Source organism: Cervus canadensis, chromosome 8, assembly GCF_019320065.1.
Source record: "Cervus canadensis isolate Bull #8, Minnesota chromosome 8, ASM1932006v1, whole genome shotgun sequence".
Lineage (NCBI taxonomy): Eukaryota > Metazoa > Chordata > Mammalia > Artiodactyla > Cervidae > Cervus > Cervus canadensis.
Genome location: NC_057393.1, coordinates 7,814,497 through 7,827,665, shown reverse-complemented (window position 1 = coordinate 7,827,665; position 13,169 = coordinate 7,814,497). Strand labels below are relative to the sequence as shown.

The window sequence follows — 13,169 nt, the reverse complement described above, 5'->3', positions numbered from 1 at the left end:
TCTCTCTCATGACCATTAGCCACTTTTTCCCCTCTAAAATTCAGTATAATAATTTATATTTTTTCTGGTCCTTTGATGAAATCGGGGGCCTTCGTGAGCTCCTGTTCTGGGCCCAGCTCTGCTCTGAGCTGTTGAGGATGTTGCCTCGCCGAGCCCCGTGCCGAGTCGTCCAGAACAGGGGTGCTGTTGTTATCCCCCTTATGGATGAGTTAAGCCCAAGGTCACACAACAGGTCACCCACTGCTCACATGCACTGGCTCCTTCCGTCCCGCCACCTCCAAAGGCCACCACTGTGGGGTGGCCGCAGCAGGACTCAAACTCAGGCCACCCAGCTCCCTAACCCATGCTCACGTTCACCGCTGAAAGTTTAGGAGAACCTGAGAAGTGAAAAAAGAAAGTAAACCTTGAGTCAGCCCCACCACCCAGGGGTGACTTCTGATAACATGCAGGGGTCCCCCTTCCAGACCTTCCGTGTGGAGGATATGGGTTATGTATTCCACCCAAAAGTGAGATTAGGAGCGCGTGCTGTTTTTGCAATCCTCTCTTTAGCGACCAGTTCGAGAGCACCGTGGTGCGTCACACCAACCTCCTGCATCTCTGTTTCAATGGCTGCATCCTACTCCTTGGGGACACGCCATGTTGCTAGAGAAAGCCCACTGTCTCCAGCTCTACCTTAGTGTAACCAGGCCTGCACGGAACGTTCTTGGAGCAGGGCCTTGCACTTATTTGTGATTTTTTTTTTTTTTTTTGCATTAAGACAAATTCTTGAATATGGCGTTGTTGGATCAGAGGATGTGCAGAATTCTGAGGGCTGTAATACTTCTGTGGAATTCTTCCTCCCTACTTCTAGTTGTGTTCCCCTTTGCACTATGGACAACCTCTGTTACTTTACATTCTTGCCAACAGATAATACCAGGGAAAATTGTATCATCATTTAAAAACATTGTCTCCATTGATAGATAAAAAGGCACCATCCTTTTTTTAACTTTTTTTTTAATTGTGGTAAAAGTTACATAGTATAAAGTATACTATTTAACTATATGGAAATGTTACAGTTGTGCAGCTCTCACCATCATCCAGCTCTGGAATTTTTCACCTTCCTAAACTGAAACTCTGTCCCCATTAAACACTAACTCCCCCTCCCCTCAACACCCCACCTCGGTCCCTGGATCTACCAATGTACTTTCTGACGGATTTGATGATTCTAGGTATCTCGTATAAGTGGAATCAAACAGTATTTGTCTGCACCTACTGTATATTGAAGTGCATTTTTAAGGTTAAGAATATGTGTCCTACAAGCAAATTGGACCTTCTTTTCTTCCCCCACCCTGTACTATACAGTAGGTTCTCATTGCTTGTCTATTCTATACAAGTGTGAATGCTCAGTCTTGTCTGACTCTTTGCAACCCCATGGACTGTAGCCAGTCAGGCTCCTCTGTCCATGGAATTTTTCCAGGCAAGAATACTGGAGTGGGTTACCATTTCCTCCTCCAGGGGATCTTCCTCACCTAGGGATCGAACCCACGTCTCCTGTGTGTCCTGCGTCTTCTGCACTGTGGGCAGATTCTTGCTGAGCCATCAGGGAAGCCCATTTTATACATAGCAGTGTATATATGTCAATCCCAAACTCCCAATTCATCCCACCCTCTCCCTTTCCTCTCTTGGTGTCCAGATATTTGTGTCTCTGTTTCTGCTTTGCAAATAGATTCATTTGTACTATTTTTCTAGATTCCACATATATGTGTTAATATACAACATTTGTTTTTCTCTTCCTGACTTAATTCACTCTGTTTGAGTCTCTAGTTCCATCCATGTCTGTAAATGACACAATTTCATTCCTTTTTATGTGTGCTTAGTCACTCAGTTGTGTCCGATCCTGCGACCCTATGGACTATAGCCCACCAGGCTCCTCTGTCCATGGGATTCTCCAGGCAAGAATACTGGAGTGGTTGCCATGCCCTCCTCCAGGGGATCTTCCCAACCCAGGGATCGAACCTAGGTCTCCCGAATTGCAGGCAGATCCTTTTTTTAATTTACTGTCTGAGCCACCAGGGGAGCCCAAGAATACTGGAGTGGGTAGCCCATCCCCTCTCCAGGGGATCTTCCCAAGCCAGGGATTGATCCCAGGTCCCATGGATTGCAGGCGGATTCTTTCCTTTTTATGGCTGAGTAATATTCTACTGTATATATGTCCCACATTGTCTTTATACAGTCCTCTGTTGATGGGAATTTAGGTGCTTCCATGTCCTGGCTATTGTGAGTAGTGCTGCTTTGAACATTGGGAATATTGGCATGTATCTCTTGGAATTATGCTTTCCTCTGGGTATATGAAAAAGGTACCATCTTTGATTGCTAGGAAGACTAAAGGTTTATTTTTTTTTTTCATCTTCCTTGGACACTGGTATTTTTCCTTGTGTAAATTGCATATTCTTTCTTATTTTTTACTGTATATTTTTAAAACCAAGACTTTCCTTTAATAAGGAACCTGCATTTCATCAAAGATGGACTCAGAGTCTGAGTCATTTATTCTCTGGAGACAACATTTCTTTTTTCTTTCTCTAATCCAATCAGATACCGAGCGAAAAGATTCTGGCAAATTAATTTCCAGCATGTGAGACTGAAAGTCATTGTGTGTGAGGATCCTAGCTGAGGAAACGACACTTAAATCCCCGTTGCTCAAAGTTGAGAAGCACGTGGGGTCACAGTGACCAGGGCTACAATCCCTACTCGGCCCTTTCCAAGCACCGTGACCTGTGAATACTCCTCCGCTCTCTGGACTCTGTAGCATGAGGATCGCTGCGGTTGCCCTGTGGGTCACACGAAGAGCTCTGGGTGGATGTGATGGGCCTGGCGCTACGCCCGACACCTGGGAAAGGAGGGGGGTTTTTGGTGCCGAGTCAGGCCCTGCTCCTGATGCCGGGAAAGGTCAGGCAAGTGACAAAAGGATGAAATGCTTGAATAACTGACCTTAAAGGGGCTGGGGTCCCAGCACTGCGGGAGCAGCAGTGTACTGATTAGATCAGGAGTGATAAAAGCCAGTAGGCGCCTTGGGTGCTCCGAGACATGGCAGGGAGAAGGAAGACTAGAGAAATCCTGCAACTGAGTGATGGAGAGTGTGGGAGTTTGCTGCCAGCTGTCTCGTCATAATCACTAGTATTTATTGAGCAATAAGGTGAATGCTGCCTTATCCCAACTTTGCAGATGAGGAAACTGAGGCTCAGAGAGGAAGACAGCTCGAGGCAGTGCAGCTGGGGAGTGGCCCAGCCAGGACCGTAACTCCTTCTTGACATGGTCTTGAGTGAAAGCTCTTTGAGGTCTATGCGCAACAAGAGCCTCCCCCACCTGCTTCTCATTCTGTGTGCAGTGGGGGTCAGACCCCATCAGACTGGAGAGACCATGTAGGGCATCATAGGCATCAACAGGGTCTGATTCAGGGGACATGATGAGTAGGTGGCTTCCACCCAGGGAGGGTTTAGGTTCCATTGGGACCCCATGGACTCCTGCATGCCAGGCTTCCCTGTCCTTCACTATTTCTCACAGTTTACTCAAATTCATGTCCACTGAGTCAGTGATGCTATCTAACCATCTCCTCCTCTGCCACCTCCTTCTCCTTTTGCCTTCAATCTTTCCCAGCATCAGGGTTTTTCCAGTGAATCAGCTCTTTGCATCTGGTGGCCAAAGTATTGGAGCTTCAGCATCAGTCCTTGGATATTCCAATGGATATTCAGGGTTGATTTTCTTTAGGATTGAATGGTTTGATCTCCTTGCTGTCCAAGGGGCTCTCAAGAGTCTTCTCCAGCACCACAGTTTGAAAGCATCAGTTCTTTGGTGCTCAGCTTTCTTTATGGTCCAACTGTCACATCTGTACATGACTACTGGGAAAACCATAGCAGCAGGTATACTTGCCCATTGTTTGTGTTTGGAATTGACAAACAGCTTCATGTACTTTACTTCATAAAGTAAGACTCCGGGAGTTGGTGACGGACAGGGAGGCCTGGCATGCTGCAGTCCATGGGGTCTCAAAGAGTCCGACACGACTGAGTGACTGAACTGAACTGAACTTTACTTTGTATTCACACCTCTGTGTCCCCAGGAATTGGAGAGACAAGAATGTGTAAAACCCTGATGTCTGTCTTGGAGTCAGTCACAGCCCATTTGAAAAATCCATTTCCCAGAGGAGGATTGGGGTGCTGGTGTTGAGGTGTGACTTTGTTATCACCCAGCTGCTCAGCTGGGGAGGCCATTTGGGGCCAGATGGACCCCTACGTGGCAGCGATGCTAGGCCAGGCTAGCCAGGGAAGGGGGCAAAGGGGGCTGGCTCGGGAAGCTATGTAGGAGTGGACTGGGGGTGACCAGGGGCGGGGCCCAGGTGGTGGTCTGGGGCTGAGTGGTGGAGCAGGTGGACACAACCTGTAAGACCTTGGGGAGTCCAGGGAGCTTAGGGAGGGGTGGGGTGGGAGAGGGGAAGCACAGCGGGAGCCGAGGGGTGTGGTCTCCGCCCGTCCTGTCCCTGTATCCCGACACCCGGGAAGCGCACCTGGAGCCTGTCCTCTGGTACCTGCTTCTTCCGTTGTCCTGACTGTCCCGTCGGCCTGCCGCTTCGGGGTCACAGGAGACAGGGGCCCTAAGGACTCTGGGTGACAGTCGAGGGCGCCAGAGGCTGCAAGACACCAGCAGCCACGCGGCCCTGCGTTCTCACGCCGCAACTGGATAGACAGCTGCCTCAGCCGCCCGGGGGTCCGCCCTGCAGCTGCTGGGCCACCTGGCCTGGGGGACTGTTGCCCCCACGGCTTCCAGGGAGTGTTCTCAGAGCCTTTCCGGGGGACACAGTGACCCTTCTGCAATCTGATCCTGCAATCAAGGAGTGGCTGGAGGGCTGCCCGAGTCCTCCCTGAGCGGACATCCTCCCGTGGCTCCCTGTCCCCAGGGAGCTGCCGCCCGCCTGCACTCACAACTGCGGCCTGCGTGCTGCTCAGCTTGTGCTGCGCATGCGCTGCTGTGCGGGGTGGGGGGCCCACCTTCCAGAGGAGGGCGGGGTGTGGGCGGGGACGAAGAGGGCGGGGGCGGGGCGAGGAGAGCGGGGGGGCGGGGCGCGGCGAGGTGGGCGGGGCGGGAGGAGTAAGCCACTTGCCCAAGGTCCCAACCTGTGGGAGGCGGACAGGTTCATCCCTAGGCAGTTTTGGGTGGCTGCGCTTGGCTTGGGGTTTGCCCAGTTCAGACCCGGAGCCTCCTGGGAAGGCTGGCCGGAGGAGGCCGGCGATTAGCGGGCAGGGGACACACCTCACGCCGCCACCGATCCCCCAGCGCCCACCCGACAAGGTGGCGAAACGGCTCGCGACCCCCTTGTATTTCGGTAGAGCGTTCAGCCCCCATTTACATGTTTTGTTTTTCCTTCCCAGTCCCCAGCGTCGAGCCTCTCGCAGAGCACAGATGTCTCAGCAAACAAAAATAGATCCACTCCAAGGAGGGCTGTGCGGGGCCGCAGACATTCTCATGCTCTCAGCGAAACCACGGGCTCCCTTGCCAAGCGCCCTCTGGGAGGATGTTTGGAAAAAAATGTCAAGGCGTTCATTTTTCTCTCGACCTTTCCGGTTGAAATTGCGGGGCCTTAACACTGGAAGTAAAAGAAGTTATAAATAAAGAGGCAGCCAATGGCCAGGCCTGGCCCGCTCTCCCAACTGGCCAGCGACCCGGCTTCCCTGCAGCTGTTACTGAGCACACTGGGCCCCGAGGTGGCCCCGCCTCTGCCCGAGGAAGTTAATGATCGTTTCCAGATAGCGGAGGGACCCAGAGCAAGGTTTCCACACCCTAGGACAGCCAAGAGCGGAGAGGCCTAAGGAGAGAGGGGGGCAGCAGAGGGCACGGCCCAGGAGGCCCCAGGGGGTGGGCTGCCCCTAGACTGTGTGGTCGGAAGACGCGACTGAGAATGCTCGCTCAGTCTGTCCGGGAGTTGGGAAGTGTTGGTTCCTTACCGCCCCCTGGTTCTCTGCTGGCGTTGACCATCTGCGCGAGGAATCTGGGTGGGTCCGAGGGCACCTGCCGGTGATGCGCCCCAGCTGGCTCCAACTGAGTTCAGTCTCCGGCACTCGCCTGCCTGTGGGTCCCAGGCTCCCGGCCAGGGGGCTGGCTGGCTGGCTTCCCCGGGGCCCACACCCTTCCAGGGCAGCCAGGACCTGAGCTGCCTGCCGAAGTGAAGACCACCCACCAAGGCCACAGAGGGGATTTGGCGGTGGGGCCACGGGTGTATCTGCTGGGGAAGATGGTACTGTCAGCGCCGCCCCCACCCTCGGGGTTGGGGCGGGGGGCCGGGCTGGAGGCCGCCTTGTGGGGGGAGTTGTTTCAGGCAGGGTAATGAGCAGTTCTGTCTTCGTCCTGGAGGATATCCTCCGGCAAGCCTGGTCTTGAAAGTGGTGCAGAGAGGTCGGGCCTTGGCAGTGCTGGGTTTCGCTGCCCTTTGCTCCTTTGGTGGTACTGACCGTTGTGGGGCTTGAGGGGGTCTGTGTGGAGTATGTACCGCTGGCCCCATGGAGTTTCTCTCCGGTCAGAGCTGCGTAGTGACTCTTTGCAGGAGTGTTGCTACCCCAGGGGCCAGCAAAACCGGAAGCCTCAGGGCTGGCAAGATAGCAGCTTCGAGCATGCAGCGAAGAGGCGTCATATCCACTTTCCAGGTCCTGGATCTGGCTGGCATCTTGTGCAGCAGCTCAGAGTCCCGACTTGACCACAACTTGTGGTCTGAAGATATAAACCCAGGTCTAGATGTGCCAAGCAGCCAGTGATGGTTTCATATACTCACTAGTTAGTTTTTCACGGGAGACATTTTATGTTGGTTTAAGAATTTGTTTTTAATTTTATGAGTGTAATATGTTCATATTGGAAAATTTGGAAATCATAAACCATCTGAAAGAAGCAGCTCTAAAAGAACCCTTTTGTAATCCACCAATAACATCAATTAACATTATGACATATTTCCTTCCAGACCCCTCCTTCTTAAAGTATTTTTAAACATAATTGAAATTGTGTTTTATGTACAGTTTTACAGCCTGTACTAGTCGGCTTTGAAAGAGGCTCATCTGCATTTTCAATATGGGCTGCAGGGAGAAGACCAGATTGCCGAAGTTTAGCTGAAGCCGGGGAAGGAGGAAGTCCAAAAATATCCTGCTTGTTGGCTTTGCACAAGGAACACCATGGCCTCACGTTTTCCTTGTAGTAAAATAAAGGCCCAAGTAGCCACATGAGTGACCCCCGACCCCAACCAATGGGCGCTTGGCGATTATGGTCACAGAGTGCAGGCTCTGCTCTTAGTCAGACCGAGGACAGGGAAGGGCCTGTCGTGTGGTGGGGGCTGCTGAGCCCAGCACCCTCCTGAGGAGCCCCTCGAGAGTTCTCCAGGGTCTTCTGCAAACCAGACACTTGACAGGGAGCTGAGGGGTCTTCTGTTAGACACCAGCTGCTGCTTCTCCCAAGGCCCACCCTGGTTACAAGAAGCAAAAAAAAAAAAAAATGAACTTAACCAAGAAGAGCACTTGGAGAAACTTCTGCTTTGGACAAGATGGAGTTGAAATCCTTTCTATATTCCTCCTGCTCAGTGCAACTCAACCCTGGACAGTAGCTATGAAACACACTAAGAAGGCTCTGAAAGGCGGAGAGAAGAGGGCAGTCTGGCCAGGGACCACCGGACCTGAGGAGTGACACAGTGGTCCTTTCCCTGGGTTTTCGTTTTGTCTGGTAGATCCCAGACTTGGAGCTGAAGAAGCCAGCAGCCTGGAAATGGGAAGAGGGCGCAGACAAAAAGCCCCCACAGAAGCCTGTCCTCCTAGGCAGCCCAGAGAGACAGGAACTTGTAGACAATAACCACTCTGCACCAGCCAAATGCCACAGAGTAAACTGTGGTCTGTTCCCTCCCATGCCGGCAAGGACCCTGCAATGAGCCTAGACTCCCACCTTCTTGAGGCTGTTGTGAACCCCTCACCCCTGGGCTGGCAGGTGTTAGAGAAGGCCGAGTAGATAGGGAGCCAGGAGGTGGGTGATAAAGAGGGCTCCTCAGCTGGGGTGTCCCTGGTGATGACATGGAGATTCTGTGACTCTCCCCTCAACAGCAGTAATAAGGCAACTCCCACCCGATACTCTCCATGTGGTCAGTGGAGGCCCCGTGGGAAGCCTTCGTGATTCTACCCCCAACAGCAGTAGTTGGGTGACTCCCGCCCGATACTCTCCATGTGGTCAGTGGAGGCCCCATGGGAAGCAGTTGTGAGGCATTCCTGTTCCTCCCAACCAGTGTGGAACTCCCCCTCTTCCCTGCCCTCCGACCAGCAGTGATCAGTGCCCCTCCCCCACCTCATTGTCAACAGAGACCGACTTGGGAACCTGGACTTGTGCCCCATCTGGCAGTAATGAAGCAGCTCTACCTTCTTCACCTGCAGGAGTCGTGTTCCCAAAGAAGTCAGCTAAAAAAGAAGGTTTACCTGAGATCCAGAGTCTGGTACCCTACATGTCCACGTTGCAATACAAAATCACTTGTCTTACCCAGAACCAAGAAAATCTCAACTTGGATGAGAAAAGTCAATCGACAGACACCAGCAATGAGATGACACAGATGTTAGGATAAAGGTTGTTAAAACAGCTACTTTAAAAATGCTTCAGCAAGCATATTTGCAAACAAGTGACAAAGTAGAAGAGCTCAACAAAGATGTAAACAGGCTCAGCAAAGAAATAGAAGACATAAAAAAGAACCAAAGAAAATTTTAGAACTGAAAACTACAGTAGCCAAAATTAAAAACTCATTGGATGGACTTGTTAGTTTCTGGGGGGTTGCTGGGGGTGGGGGACAGTGGAAACAGTCTGAGAACATGTAGATAGAGAAATAGAGGTAACCCAAAGAGAAGAGAGAAAAATAGATGGAAAAAAACTGAACAGACATTTCACCAACTAGCAAATAAACTCAAAAAAGATGTTCAACATGACTAGTCATTAGGGAAATGCAAAAAACCACCATAGGCTATCACTACATACCTATCAGAATGGCTAAAATTAAAAATAATGACAACGGCTAATGCTGACGCGGATGCTGAGAGTCTGATCACTTAGACATGGCTGGTGGCAATATAAAATGGTGCAACCACTTGGGAAAATAGTTCAGCAATTTTTTAAACATCTAAACGTGTAACTATCAGAAATTTCCTGGCAGTCCAGTGGTTAGGACTCCATGCTTTCACTGCCAAGGGTGCAGATTCAGTCCCTAATTGGGGAACTAAGATCCTGCAAGCTGCACAGCATGGCCAAAAATAAATAAATAGGCATGCAGCTGTCATATGATTTGGCAATGGCACTCCTGGGCATTTATCACAGAGAAGTGAAAACAGATATTCATACAAAAACCTGTCCATGAATGTTCATAGCAGTTTTTCTCCAAGCCCCAAACTAGAAACAACTCAGATGCTCATCAGCAGTTGAATAGTTTAACTACATATCCATTGCATAGAATACTACTTAGCAAGGAAAAGAAACTGTTAATGCAGTGAATAATCCTATCCTGGAAGATTCTGTGCTATCTCATCCCTTGTATATAACATTATTAAAATAGTTGGCCAGGTTCCTCTGTCCATGGGATTTTCCTGGCCAGAATACTGGAGTGGGTTGCCATTCCCTCCTCCAGGAGATTGTCCTGACCCGCGTCTCTTGCATCTCCTGCATTGGCAGGCAGATTCTTTACCACTAGCACCACTTGGGAAGCCCCAATAAGTTTATAGTGATGTAAAACAGATTAGTGGTTGGCAGGGATTAAGACGTGTGTTGGGTAGGAGGGAGGTGGGTGTGGTTATAAAGGGCAACATGAGGGATCCTGATGGTCATGGAAATCCTCTGTGTTTTGACTGTAAGAATGTCAATATTTTGGTTTTGATATTACCCTATAGTTTTTGCAAGATGTTATTATTGGGAAAAACCACATGGGAATCTATAGTTATCTCAGAATAAAAGGTTTACTGCTAAAACAACGAAATGGTGTGTGGGGGGGAACCCCTCTGTATGTAGCAACCCGGAAAAATGCCTATGATGTAATCTGAAGTGATAGGAGCTGATGACGAAATTTTCTTGTTTCAGAGTAGTGACAGTTCTGGAGTAGGCATGCTTGTTGGGGGAACGAGACTGGAAGGCCACGTCCCCAGATACTCACAGAGGTTTGAGTTAGAGAATTGAGATCAACCTCTTATCTCCCTGTCTTCTGAACACCGGTCTCCTTTGGTCCTCCCGGGCTCCCTAATGGGAGACAGATGAGGAAGGGGGTGGTTGCAATGTGGCGTGCTGAGTCTGGGGTGGGTATGTGCATTCTGCTTGGAGTTATGGGTAATGTTTTCTTCTTATCTCTGAGTTCCAAACATGTGATATGGCTACATTAACTTTTTTTTTTCATTAACTTTTTATGATGGAAGAGGTTATATATTAAAAAAGGAAACCACGCGAGCAAAAGCAGAGCTTTCTCAGGGAGCTGGTGGCATGCACTGGGTTATGGAACAGCCATCTGACAGCAGCTCTGAGTTCTAGGGACGGGGGATGGGGGTTGAGGGGTCAGGGGGCGGGAGGGTGGGCTTTGCTCTGAGCCCTTCACTGCTCCGGCTTCCCCTGCACCTGCTTCATACAGGCGCATCCCAGAACCACACGGCTGCCAGTGGGCCTCGCGGACCAGACACACCTGTTCTCCCACAAAGCCATAAAGCCAGAAGGCAGTCTCCAGGCAGCAAGGGGAGCGGGGACTGTCCCAGGAGCCCACGTCTCGGTTCGGCGGTAATGTCCTCACTGAAACATGTCCCCTGCCCGGTTCTGTGATACTGTGACTTTATAGTAAGAAATGTATGTTTGGTCTTCATCTGTTTCTGGCACAGAGCTCCTTAGAACCTTTGGAATTTCCTAAGTGATAAGAGCGCCAGAAGTATCTCATATGCATGACAAACCCCTTTCAGCAGGCTGCTGAGTTTATGTTAATGAGGTGGCTTTTGGAAAGCCCCTGAGATGCGGCTAGTTGCCAGGGGAACCCACCCAGTGATTAGAAGGCTGGTACTTTCATTTCCCCCCAACACCCCAGCCAAGGGGAGAGGTGCTGGGGGCTGAGGTCAAGTCACCAACTGCCAATGACTTAGTCAGTCGTGGCTGTGTGATGAAGACGCCATAGAAACCCAGAAGGATGGGCTTCTGGAAGCTTCTGAACTGGTGAGCAGGTGGAGATTCTGGGAGAGTCCTACCTCGCTCTGTATCCTTTATGATTTCCTTTAAAATAAACTCACACATGCAGGTAAATGTTTCTCTGAGTTCTGAGAGCTGCTTTCTTAGCAAATGAATTGACCCAGAGGAGGGGATCTTGGGGACCTCCGATTGATACCTGGTAGATCAGAGGCACAGAGGTCCTTGGACCTTGGCCTCTGAAGTTGGATGGGGAACAGTCTGGGGTCCTGAGCCCTTGACGCTCTCTCCAGGTGGACAGTATGAGAACTGACTTGGGCTGTAGGACCGCCAGCTGGTGGGGGAGAATTTCTTGGTGCCGGAAGCACCATGCCTTCTTCACACACTCTCTGCTCAGATGAGGGCTTCCTTGGTGGCTCAGATGGTGAAGCGTCTGTCTGCAGTGCAGGAGACCTGGGTTCGATCCCTGGGTTGGGAAGATCCCCTAGAGAAGGAAATGGAAGCCCACTCCAGTACTCTTGCCTGGAAAATCCCATGGATAGGGGAACCTGGTAGGCTGCAGTCCCTGGGGTCGCAGAGCCGGACACCACCGAGCGACTTCACTTTTTCACTTTTTGCTTAGATGTGCACAGACTGCGCCGTAGGTGACAGGCGGGGCCCCCCTGAGCTGCTCAAGTCTCCCCTGGACGAGCCGGCCCTTCCAGCAGCATCCCGTAGCACTGAGTGGCAAGTGTGAGGGAAGAGGGCATTTTTCCTCCCTTGGGGATAATTTTTGGTTGAGGCAGAGGGTTTTGTTGGTTTGTCCTTGGACCTCGGGCAGGAAGTAAGGTCTAGTCGCTGCCGCATCGGTTACTGAAGTCGGTGAAGAACACAGATGCCGCTGGCTCACAGTGCAGGTCACTGTCCCCGAGAAGTCACTCGTGGGTCTTTGCTGACGTGCCTTTAGATATGGGGTGATGGTTTCGTCTGGGGGGAGCAGGACCCATCGAGCTGGGTTTCCAGGTTTTGCACCTCTTTCTAGAAAGGGTAATATTTTAGAATCGAGAGCCACCCACTGAGTCTCCTTCTGACCCGGTGTCCTTAGGAGCAGCGTCGTGAGGGGGCCCAGTGCTCCGAGGTCTGACCCAGAAGTGAGGCAGCCTCTTGCCTTGCTTCCTGGGTGGCCATCTTCATCCAGGGACTTCAGGGTCTTTTCTGGTGTCCGTTCTTGGCACGTCTGGTTCTGTCAGGCAGGGAGGAAGCCCAGCTCCCACTGTCTCAGCGTGTGGCCACAGGCTGGGGGCATCTGGCCTTGCTCAAGGTCACTGGGCAGCAGCTGAAGAGGTTGGCAAACAGTGGAGACCGTGGCCGCCAGCTCCCTGCTCCAGCCCAGGGATCGGGTTACAGCGGGTCGGGCCGGTTTGGAAGACCACTGCTGCCCCTCTGCGTTTGTGCGTGGTGGAGAAAATTGGGCTTCTCGCCTTCAGAAACCTGACCAAGCGAAGGCATCAGGGGGCAAGAACCCCTGCTGTCCTCAGAGGGCCTCTAGGTGCTGGGCTCCGTGTGGCCTGCTCCGCCCCTGGCTTGTCTGCAGAGCCAGGCTTGGCCACTGTGCCCTGTTTGTTGTGGGCAGTCGCCACGCCACGCTCAGCAGAGGAGGCCCCCAGACAGGTGCTTCCCCAGCCCGCCTGGCCTGGGCGGGTGGGGGTGGCACCTTCTCCAGTGTCTCTTAGGGGCCCGATCCTGGACACAGGGCACTCGGCATATCATATCCCCTCTGCCTGCCTGGGTGCCTTCCTGTTACCCGGAGTCTGGTTAGCATCACTGGGTCCTCAGGGACACCACTCTCGGAAGGGCTGTCCTTGCCCCACCGGGGACACTCTGCTGCTTGTCCCCTGGGGAGGGGCAGTAAGCTGAGAGACCTCGGGTACCGGCCACTGCCTCGGGGCCGCGTCCCTCCAGTTTTCCCCACATGGACACTAAGCGCTTTGGTGCAGGTGCCGAGTGTTAACTGTGCC

General features: G+C 51.8%; 1 protein-coding gene across 3 annotated transcripts in view; it reads left to right on the top strand.

Moving 5' to 3' along the window:
* LOC122445940 (phospholysine phosphohistidine inorganic pyrophosphate phosphatase) overlaps positions 1–13,169 on the top strand; it is a 120,157-nt gene that overhangs the window by 70,509 nt on the left and 36,479 nt on the right. For 2 of the 3 annotated variants that reach the window (XM_043475508.1, XM_043475507.1), the window contains exon 7: positions 5,400–7,567. The exons of the other annotated variant lie outside the window; for it this stretch is intronic. In XM_043475508.1, coding sequence (XP_043331443.1) covers positions 5,400–5,640 — 241 coding nt within the window. In that variant the 3' untranslated portion in view covers positions 5,641–7,567. Of the gene's footprint in view, positions 1–5,399; positions 7,568–13,169 lie in introns of those variants that run through there. 3 annotated transcript variants of the gene reach the window in all.